This window comes from Physella acuta, unplaced genomic scaffold (genome assembly GCF_028476545.2).
Source record: "Physella acuta isolate Inbredline_101_S28 unplaced genomic scaffold, ASM2847654v3 ptg000979l, whole genome shotgun sequence".
Taxonomy (NCBI): domain Eukaryota; kingdom Metazoa; phylum Mollusca; class Gastropoda; family Physidae; genus Physella; species Physella acuta.
In genome coordinates, this window is record NW_026732496.1 from 412698 (window position 1) to 431181 (window position 18484).

The 18484-nt window shown below is 35.8% G+C and overlaps 1 protein-coding gene across 4 annotated transcripts in view; it reads right to left on the reverse strand.

Moving 5' to 3' along the window:
• Window positions 1–18484, reverse strand: part of LOC131954214 (protocadherin Fat 4) — a 56483-nt gene that overhangs the window by 31478 nt on the left and 6521 nt on the right. For all 4 annotated transcript variants that reach the window (XM_059317771.1, XM_059317770.1, XM_059317772.1 and 1 more), the window contains exons 2-17: window positions 18061–18221; window positions 12807–12866; window positions 12490–12635; window positions 11904–11960; window positions 11275–11367; window positions 9827–9928; window positions 9044–9157; window positions 5832–5954; window positions 4869–4968; window positions 3795–3895; window positions 3531–3707; window positions 2644–2781; window positions 1897–2058; window positions 1074–1264; window positions 482–669; window positions 67–302 (exon numbers count right to left, since the gene is read on the reverse strand). In XM_059317771.1, the coding sequence (XP_059173754.1) occupies window positions 67–302; window positions 482–669; window positions 1074–1264; window positions 1897–2058; window positions 2644–2781; window positions 3531–3707; window positions 3795–3895; window positions 4869–4968; window positions 5832–5954; window positions 9044–9157; window positions 9827–9928; window positions 11275–11367; window positions 11904–11960; window positions 12490–12635; window positions 12807–12866; window positions 18061–18157 (2085 nt within the window). In that variant the 5' untranslated portion in view covers window positions 18158–18221. The remainder of the gene's footprint in view (window positions 1–66; window positions 303–481; window positions 670–1073; window positions 1265–1896; window positions 2059–2643; window positions 2782–3530; window positions 3708–3794; window positions 3896–4868; window positions 4969–5831; window positions 5955–9043; window positions 9158–9826; window positions 9929–11274; window positions 11368–11903; window positions 11961–12489; window positions 12636–12806; window positions 12867–18060; window positions 18222–18484) is intronic.

Sequence of the window (18484 nt, forward strand, 5' to 3'; positions counted from 1 at the left end):
TTTATACCATTAAATAATTTAAGCTACATAAAAAGTGTAAATATAACACAAAAGGTGAAAACTTACTTTAACAATTATAGTGTTTTTAGCAGCGGTTTCATTTAACTGAACCCTCTGGATTGGCTGGATGACGGGGTCAAACTCATTGACGTACAAGAAATTAACATTAACATCTGTAGATGTGTTGTGGAAACCATCACTTGCTACCACCACCAGCTTGAACATCAACTTTGGTGAGTCAACGTCCAAATCATTTTCTTTAATTAGAGTGAGCACACCATTTGACTGCCCAAGTTGGAAAACTGTGAATGTATATTATATGATATAACTCATGTCACCATGCTAAAATGTTTTTATTATATTTGAACATAACTCTCTAGAACCAACAAAAAATAAAACGTATGTATTTTTCAAAACAGTTGAAAATTATAAAGAATATGTAACTTCATTAGTAAGATTTTATCCCAACAAAAAGACTTACAACTATCCGAGTTCCCCGATTGGATAAAGTACATAACAGTGTCGCCATCTGGATCATTAGCTTTCAATTGGCCAATCACAGTGTTAGGAGGTGTGGTCTCAGAAATGTTAAAAGTGTAAGTGGTAGAGAAAACAGGTGCTTGGTCATTTACAGGTAAAACATTAATTGCAATCTCAACAACAGTTGACCTAAAATTAGAGGTAACACATTAATTGTAATCTCAAAAAAAGTTGACCTGAAATTACAGATAATACATTAATTGCAATCTCAACAACTATTGACCTGAAATAACAGGTAAAACATTTATATAAATTTATTTAATTTCTAAATGAAACTGATTAGGTTGTATTCCTCAAAATATATGCAAAAAATACTGTCCAATATAATTCAAAACAAATATATTTTTGGAAAAACAAAAATTAATGTTAGATAAAATAAACATAAGGAGTTGCATTGACACCTATCAATTTTATTTGTGTGATGTTTTTATATTATCTTATAATCCTATACGAATAATTTTAATCATTCCAGTCTAGAAAGAAAATGAAGTCTAGTAGCAACTCAACATTTTTATAATTGTCAGAAAACCAACCTTCTGTTCTGAACAATGGCACTGTTATCAGTAGCTATGGCTGTGACATATTTTGTGCCAACATCTGAAGTTGAGAGAATTTTTTTCAGAGAAATCTGCCCACTTTGAGAGTTGATTGAAAAATCAGTTGATGGTTGCAAGGAATATAAAACTTGGCCATTGAGACCTTCATCAGGATCTGTTGCATTTATCTGTTTATTTAGATATACATATGTGTATATGATCATATATAAGATATTTTACATATATATATATATATATATATATATATATATATATATATATATATATATATATATATATATATATATATATATATATATATATATATATATATATATATATATATATAAACATATATACATATGTATATACATATACATATACCCATATATACATTATATATATATATATATATATATATATATATATATATATATATATATATATATATATATATATATATATATATATATATATATATATATATATATATATATATATATATACATATATATATATATATATATATACATATACATATACACATATATACATTATGTAGGTGTATATGTACATATATACATGTATCGTCCTGTCTTTTGATAAGAAGTTTAAAACTTGATAAACTGGTAAATAGCCAACCACACTATATAACACATAAAAGCCAACCACACAGTACAAGACACACTGAATGAACTATAGAGAGCTTACCATTCCTACAGGAGTGCCTATTGAGCTGGTAATAGCCAACCACACTATACAACATTTAACAGCCAATCATCCTATGCTAGACACACTGAATGAACTATAGAGAGCTTACCGTCCCTACAGGAGTTCCTATTGCGCCAGTACGATTGATGGTAAAGAGATAACTCTGTTGCGTAAAGTTGGGAGAGTTGTCGTTCTCATCCAGCACTGTGATGCTAATGATGCTAAAATTACTTTTGAGTTTCTCTGCAGTTTTAGTTTCTTGAGCGTAAACCTGTTAAAATCATTTTAGATTAATTAAATTGTAATTATTCAATTCATATAAATTTAGATATTTACTTTATCATTTGGAAAGAAAAATCTTTAATTTTAATTTTTTTTTGCACAATACAAATAATAAATATAGCAACAGTAAACTGATCAGTGTAATATACTAACAAAAGAAAAAATATGAAGGCTGCAGGCACAGAATGACCGCAGATAATCATCCTTTACATCAAGATTCATAAAAAACAGAAACAGTCTACTGCATGTAGATCAGATGAGCGAAATCTAACATTGTTACAACAAGGAACAGAAAAACTAGCATATAAGTTAAATGCTGACCAAAAGAGGAGATTTTGTGCAATTCTATCATTGTCAAAATGACGCTGAGAAGTTAATGAGTTAATAGTTATATACATAGATGACTTTGAAGCTAAATGTAAGTACATCTACATATTCCTATCAAGATTATGAGTGTTTCTACAATCAATTATAATATTATACAACAAAATGTTTTTTTTTTAATTTATAGACGTTAAGTTTGTTTTGTTTTCAACAAAATTAAACTTTTTAAAACTAATGAAATGAATCAGACCTGCAGTGAATATGACGCTTTAGTTTCTCTGTCAAGTGGCTTCAACAGAGTAATTATTCCTTGACCCTGGTCAGTTGTTATTCTAAATGTGGCGTCTACATTATTGTCCAGAACAAACTCGAAAACCGCATTGTCTCCCTGTTGATAAATTGATCTAGATCTATATAAATTGCAATGTTATCATTGAAACAGTTCAATCTCATGTTGATGCAAGTTTAGTATATTATTTTATTATCAATTTATTATTTATTAGAAATATTAGTATGAAGGTAATGTATTTATTTAGTTAATATTTACTTAGGGGGTCATCCATAAATGACGTCACGCTTTTTTGCCGATTTTTACCCCCCCCCCCCCCTAAAATGGCGTCACACCTCAGCCTACAACCCCCCTCAATATTGATGTTGAATTTTTCTTAAAACATCGATATTTTTCCAAAATCGTGTCAGAACTCTGCCAACATAGAGTATTTTGATCAATTCCTATTAAAATGTATTAAAACCGTTTTCTAAAACTCGAAATAACGGCTAAAACTCGTTTTTTAACTCTGCTTTTTTATATACAAAAAAGTGACGTCACACCATTTGAACCCCCCCCCCCCCTCCCCCTCGTCACAAAATTACGGACCACCCCCTCCCCCCTACGAGTGTGACGTCATTTATGGAGACCCCCTTATTAAAAGTTATTAGACTATTTAATTTTAAGATTTTAAGTTGTGTCATATAAACTAACAACGTTTTTAAGTGATATCATAGTTAATTAATTAAAAGCAGCTTAATTTTACATTCACAATATAGAACATTAGGCCTAGAATCTATAGATCTAGATTTCTAGATCAAGATCTAGATATCTAGATATTAATTATTAATGTATTGAAAAATACTAACCGAATCCTTATCAGTGGCGGCAACCGTTAGCAGAATCAAACCAACAGGTGCTAACTCTGACACGTTCAGCTGGTACTGGCTTCTGGTCATTTCCGGTTTGAACTTATTGACCCCAGTGACGCTTAACGTTAACACCGCTACGGCAAATCGAGAAATTGGGTTATCCTGTTGAAACGCCTGGTAATAAATAAGCAAACAATGTTTAATATAAGTTAATTTTTTTTAAATGGGCGATTTATTTTAGCCAACCGAATGTTTATTTACCTTGATATTGATACTGTACAGCCCTTGTTCAAGTGATCCGTTCACAGCGATGTAGCCTGTCGGGCTCAGGATAAACTTACTTCCGTAAATGTTCTGAGAACCTACAATCAAAGACAAATTGTTTGTCAACAATTTTCCACATGCCCACACCAGGCTGAAGAAGATGATAGGAGGGGGGGGGGGGAATTTGTGTGGGGTGGGGGTCTGGAAATGACATTGTTGATACACCCTGCCTAAAGCGCCTTTTTCAGCATCTAAAAATTGGCAACGAGAACTTGGGATTGACACATTAATATGTGCCACAAGTGGAGCCAGCGGGTCAAAATGGCCTTATCAGTACAGCGAGGAGCTGCAGTTGTGCCTCAGGCACCTGGAGCAAATTCTATAGCAATATCTTCCTGCACACCCTCCGTGTGTGTTGTCAAACACCAGTTTTGTCGTATTGAGCTAGTCCCCCTATCGTCAATTTCGTTATTCATCGGAAATCTGTCTGAAAACAATCGGCGAAATCCGAATAGCGAAGCAGTGATTCACACACGAATCAGCGTGATACGGTGGCCGTACAGGAGGCGGCTATGAACTATTGGTGACGATAATTTCCAAACTCGCCTTACACAGAGGCGTAGCGACCCTTCTCCCCCCCCCCCCCCCCCCCCCCCGTGGACAAACTTTTAGTTTGGCGCCCGCCCCCCCCCCCCTCCATATATATTTTTTTATATTTATAATGCAAAACTACAGCTAAAATAAGCTTTTAACTTTTTTTTCAAACCCATTTTGGTGCCCCCTAGGTTCGGCGCCCGGGGACATATGTACCCCCCGTCCCCCCCCCCCCCCCTCGCTACGCCTCTGAGCCTACAGATCCTGAAATGTAATCGCTATGGTGACCAGAATTTCAAGTCACAATGGTACTTGAACATATTTTATCGTCATATTACCCCACATGCTATATCTTCGCAGTGTAGCCTTTGTTAGATATCATATTGTATCCGCTATACGTCCTTTCCCACTTCCCATTTTTCCAAGCAAATCCCCCCCCCCCCCCATACACACACCCACACATCAAGAGCCACCTACTGGTGTCGACTGTGAAGGAAATGTTCGTGTTGATGGTCAGATCCCCATCATGTGCAGACACCGGTGGAACTGTGGGGAAATACTGCGTCGGGCTGTACATCTGGTGGGGCGAGGAAAGGAAATATGTTAGTCTGGGGAAGATATTCGTTTGGTGATGTACAACTGTATGGGTGTTGTTGTTTTCTGTTGTTGTTGCTGTTGTTTTTTATTTTGTTATTATACACAGAGTCCTAAAAATGAATTCAGATGATATTGCATGAATAGCGCTAAACTGGACGGCAACAAGAAAAAAGAAAGCAAGGAAGGCCAAGAGAGACGTGGAGCTGGCAGAGGCAGCACTGTCATGGGGGACCGACAAAAGTGGCCTCTCTGTTTTGGGCACAAAAAGGAAAAGATGATTATTATACACCAAGCTAAACAAACGGAGAATTCGGTCATTCTTATGAATATAAATTCCAGCTATCTGCCAGAGGCGTAACTGGGGGGGGGGGTGCGCCCCGGGCACGGGTCTACAACAAATTCCCTATAGACACTTGCCCGAATGCCGTTTGCCCGAAGGCCGATTTCCCGAATGCGACAAATGCGGCAAGTGGCATTCGGGCATTTGTCGCATTCGGGCAAGTGTCCATTCGGGCATTTGAGTAGATAACCTTTATCACTTAGAAAAGAAACCAATTCTATTAAAGCGTATTGTGGAACAGTAAAATAAGAATAAAGGTGGTGGGTGGGAGCGCTTATATATATATATATATATATATATATATATATATATATATATATATATATATATATATATATATATATATATATATATATATATATATATTAGGGCACCAAGTTGAAAGTTCGCCCCAGGCGACGAAAGGGGTCGCTACGCCTCTGCAATCTGCGCCACACACAAAATAAAATGATGACAAGATGTTATTTAACAAAAATGAAAACATGCAAGTATATGTGTTTTACACTTTCGTTCAGCTGCAGGCGGTAACTGGACTGATCAAATACTGGGTTCATGTCGTCCACATCCACAACATTGATTTGTAAGACGCAATAATTTTTCGGGGCGTTTGTGTTCTCATTTGACTCCTGTGTATAGACAAATTAAAGACGCTATTGAATGGTGTACACATTTTTAAACTTAATTTTTTGGTTAATTAAAATTCTGCAATTGTCTATAAATTTTACCCATGTAGTCGGTGGGTGAGAGAGAGTACATAAATGATGTTGCATTTCGGGATGGGGGGGGGGGGGATCTAACTTATTTAAAGATTTGTGATGAGATGGAAGGAGGGGGATTAAAAAAGTGCGACAGAATTTGTTTGTACTTTTAAAGACAAAAATGATAAACAACAATAAATATAACTTCCAACAAGTTAACATGTTAACAACATGTTCACTTGTTGCGAGTTAAATTTATCTGGAGTCGTCCATAAATAACGTCATACTCGTAGGGGGGAGGGGGTCTGTAATTTTGTGACGGTGTGTGGGGAGGGGGGGGTTCAGATGGTGTGACGTTACAATTTTGCATTATAAAAAAAGCAATGTTAGAAAACGAGTTTTAGCTGTTATTTTGCATTTTACGGGAGGGAAGAGGGCTGGCTTTTTGTGACGATGTGTGACGGATGGGAGGGAAGGAGGTAAAAATCATCCAAAAAAGCGTTACGTCATTTATGGATGACCCTTTTAAGGGCGTGATTCCATTTAATAATAGAATAAAACAAAAATTGAAAAAGTGGTTACATTACTTTATTCATTTGAATATCATATTTTTATTCTGAGGTCAAGTAATATAATTTATATATTTGCCTTGGGAACAGTGACGTTACAGATTAGCCAAAGCCCGTGTAGATTAAAACCCAAGGATCTGGTGCAGGTTTTCGGGGTAATGGGAACGCCATATATATATATATATATATATATATATATATATATATATATATATATATATATATATATATATATATATATATATATATATATATATATAATCCGTGCTTTGTTGCATTGTAAAAATACTATTACAAGTTCTTTTTGTTGAACAGAAGTGATCAGAAGACAAAACAGATCACACAATAGCAGAGGCGTAGCGTGGGGGGGGGGTGCGGACCGCACCGGGTGACACCATTTAGGGGGGTGATACCAAGGCAAAAAGTAGCAAAATATAATAATTTGAGGGGAGGGGGGTGCAAATCGTAAGTTTGAGGGGGGGGGGGGGGGGGGGGGGTTCAAATTGAAAATTGAAAGTTTGTCCCCGGGAAGGGTCGCTACGCCTCCTCTGGGGGGTGACACCATTAAGTGCCGCACCGGGTGACACCCGACCTCGCTACGCCACTGCACAATAGCACACCACAAGCACACACACAACACATCACTGACAACAGAATGCAACACAAAAGCACTTCACACGCAAACATAAAAAGATTTGCTAATCCTTGTAAAATAAATTTCTATTTCCTTCCTTAATATTGCGAACAAAATAGGGGGAAATAATGACACTATTTAATACAGATTCGTACACATATTGTAACAAAAAATCACGTATAATAATATTATATCAAATAGTTATTTGTAATTTTAAATATTTTATTATGATAAATACTATAAAAATAAACCGGGAGTGATCTCCCCCAAACTTTCTAGAATATTCTTATATAACACTACGGGGGGTGGCAACTCGGGATATAGACATGATTTTTTATACATTTTTAAGTAGCCTACTTTAACTTTTGAAAATAGAATAGAATCTCGTAGAAAAAGAATTGCGCACCAAGTGAACGCCTAACAATCTGTGTATAATAGTGCGGAATTTTATTAGTACGTTATAAATTCACATGCGTTTTTTTTTAGAAACGGAGATTGCGTTAATTACTACTGTCAACGGATATAACTCAAAATTTGACAGAAGGCAGATAATTAGATCTTTTGTTTTTATTTTATTTTTTTTGTGAAATTTCGTTTATCTATCTGAAATAATATTCAAGTTATAGGCTTTTGAAAAACAAAAGTAAAATAAGTTCCACTTCCAGTTACTGGAAAGCTGAAATGCTGAAAAGTTGATTCATAACTACAAATCTATATAGATCTATATAATTCTCTTCTTGGAGACAATAGAAAACACCAAGCTTTAAGCGCGCCTTGCAGTCCCCTCTCTTCCTCTCTAGGCATATCCCTACCCCCCCACCCCCATTTGGTCTGGTGAGCTGTGGTTCACGCTAAATGTTTACAATCGTAGAGTCGGATTTAGTGACGGCTATTAGGGGCAGATAATTTAGTTTGAAACGATTTTAAACTTAGGGGAGGTAACTAACAGGAGGCTGCTTTCACGGGAAGGGGGGGGGGGGGGTTCTGGGTTGGGGTTGGGGGAAAGGAGGGTGGGGGGGGGGGGGGTTATCGTCCTAAACGACCTACTGATAGTGTTTTAAAGCAAATATTTTCAGTGGCAGCATCGGTACTATCAAATTCACAAATTATTAATTACTGAAAAGTAGAAGGTAAAACAACTAAATAGCGGCATATGATACGCGGTAATGCGTGTAAATGGAATTTCATCAACCTAGCTTTAAAGGTACTCAAGTTATTGTGTTGACAGACAGACAAACACACACACAGACAGACAGAATTGCAAAGCCCAGTTTTTTTCCGACTCGGTTCTACATAGAACGCTGAAATTTTAATAAATCTGCATTTATTATTTTTGCCCGATTAAAATAAGTCCCATATAATGAAGTATTAAGGTGTAAAACTATGAAAACTGTCAAAATTTCATGTGATTTTTGTGCACGATTACAATACCTCTATACTCTGTATAGAAAATGGGGAAGGGGTATGTTGTGGAAAAAGAGAAATCGGTATAAGGATAGGGATAGATACAATATGTATTCCAAGAAGGTAGAGGGTAACTGGTGTGGTGATAATGTCTAAGACACATTTGGCTTGCATATACACTAATAGTATTCACATTTAGTTGAATGCAGAAAGTGTTTCTTCCAGACTTTTTTTCTCGGGGGTGGGGCACTTGAAATTTTCGGGGGGGGGGGGGGGGGTGGACTAAAATTTCCCGTGGGCGGGGCGGTCACTGTTAAAAGTATATATTTTCTATATAAATTCCATTTCGTTCGGGGGGGGGGGGGCGTACACTTTCCGCGACCTTTATCCTAATCCTACTGTTGAATTACCTTCACCGAGATGTTAAGATTAAACTGAGTGATGCCACTCTCGTAGTCGAGTAGGTTCTCTAACGTCACCACGCCCTTCAGGATGTCTATCATCAAAAAAAATCCTTGGGCTCCCTGTAAATATACAAAACCATTTTATTAGACTCAATTTTCCTGGTATAGTGGAATCCAAATGGTATAGCAGAAGACAGACCACCCCAATAAGGGTTAAGGGATGATTTATTTATCTTTGGTCTACCTGTTGATACACAAAAATAAGTTTAATAAGCTCATGGCTAATATCATTGGTCTTTCTATTCAAACACAAAATAAACGTATTGGACTCAAATCGTCTCAAAAAAACGTCTGTCACGTTCAAATTTTATTTCCGTTTGATTCTCCTCTCTTAGTTTATGTGCTGTTGTTTTATTTTTGTTCTATACACACAATCCGTGCTTTATCTTATCATTTATCTATTTTAAGATGTATTCATACATGGGTTTTTTTTTAAAGTCTTAAACTGTTTGTATCTTGTGTTTAATTAAATAATGAAAATTTATACAGAAAACAAATATTGTAACAGATTTTTCTTAAAATCCAATTAATAAAACTAAAGTGTTGTAAAACAACGCTTTTATCATCACCCATTCACTTAAAATAGTTGACAATTGTGTAAAAAAATATTAACCATAACCCCACTACCTATAACAATAACACAGTGTGGAACAGTGATAGACCACCACAACACTTAAAAATGTTACACTAATTTGTTTCCAACACATACACACGTTTCATGTTACTTACATCAACAATCCTGTACTCTGGGGTGGCTGGATTTGCATCCAAGTCTACAGCTCTGACACCAGCCACATCAAATGTAAACAGGGCAGTATTCACTGGAGTAGACTGAAGATTATATATATATATATATATATATATATATATATATATATATATATATATATATATATATATATATATATATATATATATATATATATATATATATATTTTTTTTTAATTTAGGTGCTAAGCGCTTTAGTTTGTTTAATAACGTATTTATTATTTACCGATAATTTGGCATTGAGATTAATGGTAATTAATAATTCTTATGATGTTTTAATGACCAGCGTTAAGGTATTGGTGGCTTCCAGATATCGCTGAGAAGTTGATACAGAACTACAAAAATCGGATGAAATACTTTAATATGAAAGTATATCAACTTTGCTGTAAAAGTACTCAAGTTATAGTGTTCACAGACACATACAGACACACACGGACAAAATTTTATAGCCCAGTTTTTCCGACTCAATTACGCGTAAAACGCCGAAATTTGATTAATCTGGATTTAGAATTTCTGCCCGATTAAAATAAGTAACCTATGCACCATTACAATACTTTCTCCAATAGGCTGTTCTGTATAGAGAAAGTAATAAACAATGCCGTTCATTAGAGTGTTTGGGGCGCATTTCCCGAAGTACAAGGGTATTTACTTTTAAATAGGGCATTGCTAAGTTATTTTTAACACGCTATTAAATAGTTAAAGCATGTATTTAGTACAATGCGTTACAAAGAAAACTCAAAGCAATAGAAATGCAAATTTTAACAGTTAAATAGATTGGAATAATTAAACTTCGTAAACTTGTAAGTAGTTGTTTAAATGAATTTTTTTTAAAAATATCAATTTGAATGGTATTAGTATAGGATGGTAGAGTGCGATGTTTTTGTTGTTGTGTTCAATTCACTAACTCATCTTATCTAGGATTTTAATAACAACTACGCTATACTTTTCTTATTGCAAAATAAAGACGGTTATAAAACGACGCGATTCCTGCTAAATGTGTACACAACCTTCTTCCTACCAGCACCACTAACTATCACTTAACATTTAGGATTATGTTTAATATTAGTAGGCTACTGAATTCGTTGTCAATTTGTTGTCGATATGAGGAAAAGTCTCCCTCCCATTTTACGGACCGTGTGTATTTGATAAGAGAGTAGATACCCGGGGTATGTAATGTCGGGGAAAATATCGGAGGGTAATTGTCGGGAGGGGGGAGTTATGTCATGCTTTCTATGTTATAGGTTGCCGGCCAGTAGTGCCTTATTTTTGTGGACTATCCTTTGTAGCTTTGCAATTACTTTGTGATCTGGATTTAGTTTTAAGTCAAATATCGGCCAAAAAAAAAACTTTGTGATGTCACATTTATCTAAATATGGTGTGTATAAATTTGCTCGAGAGAAAGACTTACCTCAGGCACGCTGATCGTGTACGTTGTGTTGGGGAAACTTGGCACAAACTCGTCGACATCGACTACCATAATCATCAGGTCATAAATTAATGTCTGCGGTTGTAAATGAAAGAACCCTGTTATTTTTTATTTATTTTTATGTCTGGAGCTACACTGTGCCAACAAATCCACACAAAAATCTCAACTGAATGATATGAAGAGCAAACATAGATGTAGGTGCGGATACACAGTTGTTTTAAGAATTAAATTGTTAAGAGTTGTTGTTTTTTTTGTTTTTTTTTACAATTAGCTACAATGAAATGGTACTAATGATTATAGAATGTTTACATGATTTATTTCATAAGTTAAGAAAGTTTCTTTTAAGACCTGACTCCACAAAAGCTCATCACATAAAGTTAATCTATTAATTTCTTTGATCTTGGCATTTTAAGGCACTTCCCATGACTTAAAGTCAGGTTAAAATATTTAATTCCTTCCAAAATGTCGTCCAAAATAAAATGCCACCATTTGCGGTCTTTCACTCTATTGACGTCGAATCATGTTGATAATCTGTCTCTCTCTTCCAAAGCCGATACAGGTAATGTCCGTTTAAAACTGGGTTGGTTTGAAAAAGTAAAAATGGCACTAACCTGTTCCTGACCGATATTAGCACAAGAGGTGCTGTAGGTCAGTAAACCTTTTTGTTGCTGCAATAAATTGATGTTACTAAATTTTTAAATGAGTTTTTTAAAAGCAAAAAGCTTTTTAAAAAAAGTTATATATATATATATATATATATATATATATATATATATATATATATATATATATATATCGACTATAATATTGACATTACAAATTACATGACGCTTAGAAAACCGTTGTTGTACATTTCTGCTGTTTTACATTTAAGCCTACCTACATTTTGTGAACATCATGTAACGTTTTTATTCAAATATGTTTACTAAATAACTCGTTTCATAATAACTATAAGTGTTATTTAGTGTGGTATATAACATTTTTGAGGGGTGGGGGCTTTAGTTGGTGAGAGGAGAGACATTTTATTTTCAAATTTAGTACGCCGCCGTTTTTCTTTCCCCGTTGCTCGCCTCAAACTTACACCATTCATTAGCTACAATGTGGTGTTTTAAAGTGATCTGCCTGTATAAACCAATACTATCTCAGCATTAAGGTGTTAGCTACAATTTGAAAAAGTGATCTAGTAAAATGATCTACCGGTTGTTCTGCATATATTTTCTCAGCATCAAGTTCTTTGTTGACTTGGATGCTCCAGTTACCAGTCGAGGTCTGCACGGCTTTAAACAAATCCTGGGCTGTGTTTATCGCAAATTTTGACGCATTGAAACGTAAGATTACAGTTCCTATAAGAATTTTTGAAAAGTGCTTTTATTTATTTTTAAATTATTACAAAAAAGGATACATTAGAACAATAAGCGCTCAATGTTTTATAATGTACATAAAAAAATTAACTCAGACTATATCATATAGATCTAGAGAATTTAATTCCATGATATCATAAAAAAACATCTTACCAATGGGTGTCAACTGTAAAGTCTCATTAACTTGTATCACACTGTTTAGGGACGTGCAGTCTATTCGTTAAAGGTAAATTGTATTGTTAGATAATGTTGTTAGCGTTTAGATCAAATAAGATCAACATAACTTTCACACTAGGCTAAATAAAAACAATTTGAAAATAGATAAACTAATTTTTAAAATTTAAAGCTTTAAATTACTTCAATTGATATAGTTTTATTTTTCTAATTTCTAAAGTGATAATTGAAATTGGTCATTTAAAAATGACGACATGCTCTTAGCTAGATTTTTTCCCTGTCATTTTCTTTCATTATTTTTAAATTAAACAAACCTAAATGACGTCACACTTTAAAAAAAAGTTATCCAAGTAAAAGATCTCATACTTGTATACGAAATTAAAATACCACTTCCGGTTGCGGGAAATTGTTCAAAATTTAAAAGAACCATGCGCATATTATGCAATACTGAATTGTGAAATTTCATCCGCCCAACTTAACTTAAACGGAACTCAAGTTAGAGGCTTTTGAGGAACCGAAAGTGGAATAAGTACAACTTCGGGTTACCAGAAATCACTTAAAAGTTGTAACAGAGCTACAAATTTGATGTAATACTTACATATGAAATGTCGTCAATATAACTGAAACGGTACTCGGGTTATCGTGTTTACAGACAAAAAAAACAGACAGACATACGGACAAAATGGGAAATCTAAGTTTTTCCGACTCAGGTAGGTGTAAAAGGTCAAGACTTGTGAAAATCTCGATTTCGATAATTTTTCACGATTACAATACTTTCTCTATACTTTATCTACAAGGAAGTAAAAATCAATTTCTAAAAATTCTATAGGCCGATTGCATTGAAAGTGCCATCCCCCTTACAGTTATATAAGAGAGCATATACGCGAAAGTTTAAGGGAGATCACTCCCTCCTTACGAGATATTAAATAAATTAATTGCTTTTCTTTCATTTAGTTATAAAAATGGCGCTAAAATGGACGCCTCAATTGAAAAGAAAAAAAGGAGGACCGAGGAAGACATGGAGGAGCACAGCAGGGAAACTTCTGGCAGCCGCAGGACTGTCTTGGGGGACTGCCAGGAGACATCTGGCAGAGGCAGGACTTCATGGGGGACTGCCAGGAAGCAGAGGCAGGACTGTCATGGGGGACTGTCAGAAAACATCAAGCAGAGGCTGGACTTCATGGGGGACTTCCAAAAGCTGGCAGAGGCAGGACTGTCATGGGGGACTGCCAGGAAGCAGAGGCAGGACTGTCATGGGGGACTGTCAGAAAACATCAAGCAGAGGCTGGACTTCATGGGGGACTTCCAAAAGCTGGCAGAGGCAGGACTGTCATGGGGGACTGCCAGGAAGCAGAGGCAGGACTGTCATGGGGGACTGTCAGAAAACATCAAGCAGAGGCTGGACTTCATGGGGGACTTCCAAAAGCTGGCAGAGGCAGGACTGTCATGGGGGACTGCCAGGAAGCAGAGGCAGGACTGTCATGGGGGACTGTCAGAAAACATCAAGCAGAGGCTGGACTTCATGGGGGACTTCCAAAAGCTGGCAGAGGCAGGACTGTCATGGGGGACTGCCAGGAAGCAGAGGCAGGACTGTCATGGGGGACTGTCAGAAAACATCAAGCAGAGGCAGGACTTCATGGGAGACTTCCAAAAGCTGGCAGAGGCAGGACTGTCATTGGGGACTGTCAGGAAACATCAGGCAGAGGCAGGACTGTCATGGGGGACTTCCAAAAGCTGGCAGAGGCAGGACTGTCATGGGGGACTTCCAAAAGCTGGCAGAGGCAGGACTGTCATGGGGGACTTCCTAAAGCTGGCAGAGGCAGGACTGTCATGGGGGACTGTCAGGGAACATCAGGCAGAGGCAGGACTGTCATGGGGGACTGTCAGGAAACATCAGGCAGAGGCAGGACTGTCATGGAGGACTGCCAGGAAGCAGAGGCAGGACTGTCATGGAGGACTGCCAGGAAGCAGAGGCAGGACTGTCATGGGGGACTGCCAGGAAACAGAGGCAGGACTGTCATGGGGGACTGCCAGGAAGCAGAGGCAGGACTGTCATGGGAGACTGCCAGGAAGCAGCTGACAGAGGCAGGACTGTCATGGGGGACTGCCAGGAAACATCTGGCAGAGGCAGGACTTCATGGGGGACTGCCAGTCAAGTTGCTGTTGACCGACACAAGTAGAGGGAGCTTTCTGTGGCGGCCCCATGTGTCTTGGCACAAAAAGTAAAAGATGAGTTATTTAAGTTATGAAATCATGTTGCTGCTGTTAAATTTAGGTAGTTGTTGCGGCAAATCTCGCTAATCATCATACATTACCGATTTTCAAGATTTGAAATATTGATCCATATGTTTAAAAATATACCAAAATAAAAATCATTTATCGATGCAAAATTGATAAAATGCTGGAATTGAGTTTTAAACTCCATTTTTTGTTGAACAGAAGTGATCAGAAGACAAAACAGATCACACAATAGCACACCACAAGCACACACAACACATCACTGACAACAGAATACAACACAAAAGCACTTCACACACAAACAAAAAAAGATTTGCTAATCGTTGTAAAATAAATTTCTATTTCCCTCCTTAATATTGCGAACAAAATAGGGGGAAATAATGACACTATTTAATACAGATTCGTACACATATTTTAACAAACATTCACGTATCATAATATTATATCAAATAGTTATTTGTAATTTTAAATATTTTATTATGATAAATACTATAAAAATAAACCGGGAGTGATCTCCCCCAAATTTTCTAGAATATTCTTATAAAACACTACGGGGGATGGCAACTCGGGATATGGACATGATTTTTTATCCATTTTAAGTAGCCAACTTTAGCTTTTGAAAATAGAATAGAATCTCGTAGAAAAAGAATTGCGCACCAAGTGAACGTCTAACAATCTGTGTATACTAGTGCGGAATTTTATTAGTACTTTATAAATTCACATGCGTTTTTTGAGAAACGGAAATTGCGTTAAATACTAATGTCAACGGATATAACTCAAAATTTGACAGAAGGCAGATAATTAGATCTTTTTTTTTGTGAAATTTGGTTTATCTATCTGAAATAATATTCAAATTATAGGCTTTTGAAAAACAAAAGTAAAATAAGTTCCACTTCCAGTTACCGGAAATAGCTGAAATGCTGAAAAATTGATTCTTAACTACAAATCTATATAGATCTATATAATTCTCTTCTTGGAGACAATAGAAAACACCAACCTTTAAGCGCGCCTTGCAGTCCCCTCTCTTCCTCTCTAGGCATATCCCTACGCCCCCCCCCCCACCCCCATTTGGTCTGGTGAGCTGTGGTTCACGCTTAATGTTTACAATCGTAGAGTCGGATTTAGTGACGGCTATTAGGGGCAGATAATTTAGTTTGAAACGATTTTAAACTTAGGGGAGGTAACTAAGAAAAGGCTGCTTTCACCGGGAGGGGGGGGTTATAAGGTAGGGGTTGTGGGAAAGGAGGTTGGGGGGGGGGTTATCGTCCTTAACGATTTACTGTTAAATTTGATTGAAACAAAGGTAGTTGTTGCGATGTAGGTGCGGATACACAGTTGTTCGCTAATCATCATACATTACCGAATTTCAAGATTTGAAATATTGATCCATATGTATAAAAATATACACAAAAAAGTCATTTATCGATGCAAAATTAATAAACTGCTAGAATTGAGTTTTAAACTCCATTTTAATGCAGCAGTGTGACGCCATACTTTCTAAGTTTAAAACACTCCCTATCCCAAATCATAGGCTATTGTCCGAATCACACCTTTTTTAGGACTTACGCAATTGATGGATGGCACTACTGCGGGGATCAAATAGATTATTTTTGCTTACGTAAAACGGCGAGTTTAACAAGGCTAACTTATAAAAAAAATGATCATAGATATAGACTATATTATAACTTGAAAGTGTAGCTTCACATTTCTGAACCAACTCCTCTTCTCGTCGCAAAATCTCCTCTTCAGTCCCTCCCCTCTTTTTTCCGGGAGTGTGACGGCATTTAGCGGGTTTATTTTATTTCTCGTAAATACGAAGTATAGAAACAGTTTTGTAATCGTGAAAAAAAAATCGAGATTTTTACAAATCTCGACGTTTTACACCCCCGTGAGTCGGAAAAACATAGTTTTGCAATCTTGTCCGTATGCCTCTGCGTGTGTGTGTCTGTGTGTGTGTGTGTGTGTGTGTGTGTGTGTGTGTGTGTGTGTGTGTGTGTGAAAACACGATAACTTGAGTGCTGTTACAGCTACGTTGATGAAATTTCATATATAAGTATTATATCAAAATCGTAGATCCGTATCAACTTTTAAGCGATTTCCGATAACCGAAAGTGGAACTTGTTCTACTTTTAATTTTTCAAAAGCCTATAACTTGAGTACTATTTCAGATAGATAAATGAAATTTCAGATGTAAGTACAATATCTAATTCTCTGCCTTCTGTCAAATTTTGAGTAATTTCCGTTGATCAGAAGTAGTAATGTAGTTTTCGCTATTTAAGATTTCTAAAAAAAAACGCATGTGAATTTATAAAGTACTAATAAAATTCCGCACTATTATGCACATTTTATTTGGCTTTCACTTGGTGTGCATTTCTTTTTTCTACGAGATTTTATTCTATTTTTAAAAGTTTAAGTATTTAAAATGGATTAAAAATTATGTCTATATCCCGAGTTGCCATCCCCTGTTGTTTCATATAAGAATATTCGAAAACGTTTTACGGGAGATCACTCCCCGTTTATTTTATAATAGCCTTAGCAGTGGCGAAACTAGAAAAAAAAGGGCCACATGAGTAATTTCCGTAGAAAAGAAGTAGTAATTTTCACTATTTCTGATTTCTCAAAAAAAAAAATGCATGTGAATTTATAAAGTACTAATAATATTCCGTACTATTATACACATCTTTATTCGGCGTTCGCTTGGTGCGCAATTGTTTTTTACTGAGATTCTATTCTATTTTTAAAAGTTTAAGTATTTAAAATGGATTAAAAATCATAACTATATCCCGAGTTCCCATCCCCTGTTGTTTTATATAAGAATATTCGAGAAAGTTTAGGGGAGATCACTCCCTTATGTTTTTTTTTATATTGTGTTTGGCTACATACATTTTTAATTTAAAAATAAATAGAATTTATACAAAAGCAATACAAAAACATACATCATTTTTATACACTCACGTGTTTTAAAGACAATAATATTTCTACCAACGTAACTTACCATTAGCAGAAGTGATGCCAACCAAGTGTGAAGCAGCTAAAGTGGTCAGCAGCAGGACACTCCTGGCACTCAACAGCCACGCTCTATTTACCAGCATCCTTGTCTGACGTTCTTGTACAAATCTCTACACAATCGTCATCGATTTCATCAGCTCTACAGGTCTGTGTGTTAAGGGAGACAAACTTTTGTACAGACACATATATTTGTATTTGTTGTAAAGACATATACATTTGTATTTGTTGTAAAGACATATACATTTTGTATTTGTTGTAAAGACACATACATTTGTATTTGTTATAGAGACACATAAATTTGTATTTGTTGTAAGGACACATACATTTGTATTTGTTGTAAAGACATATACATGTGTATTTGTTGTAAAGACACATACATTTGTATTTGTTGTAAAGACATATACATGTGT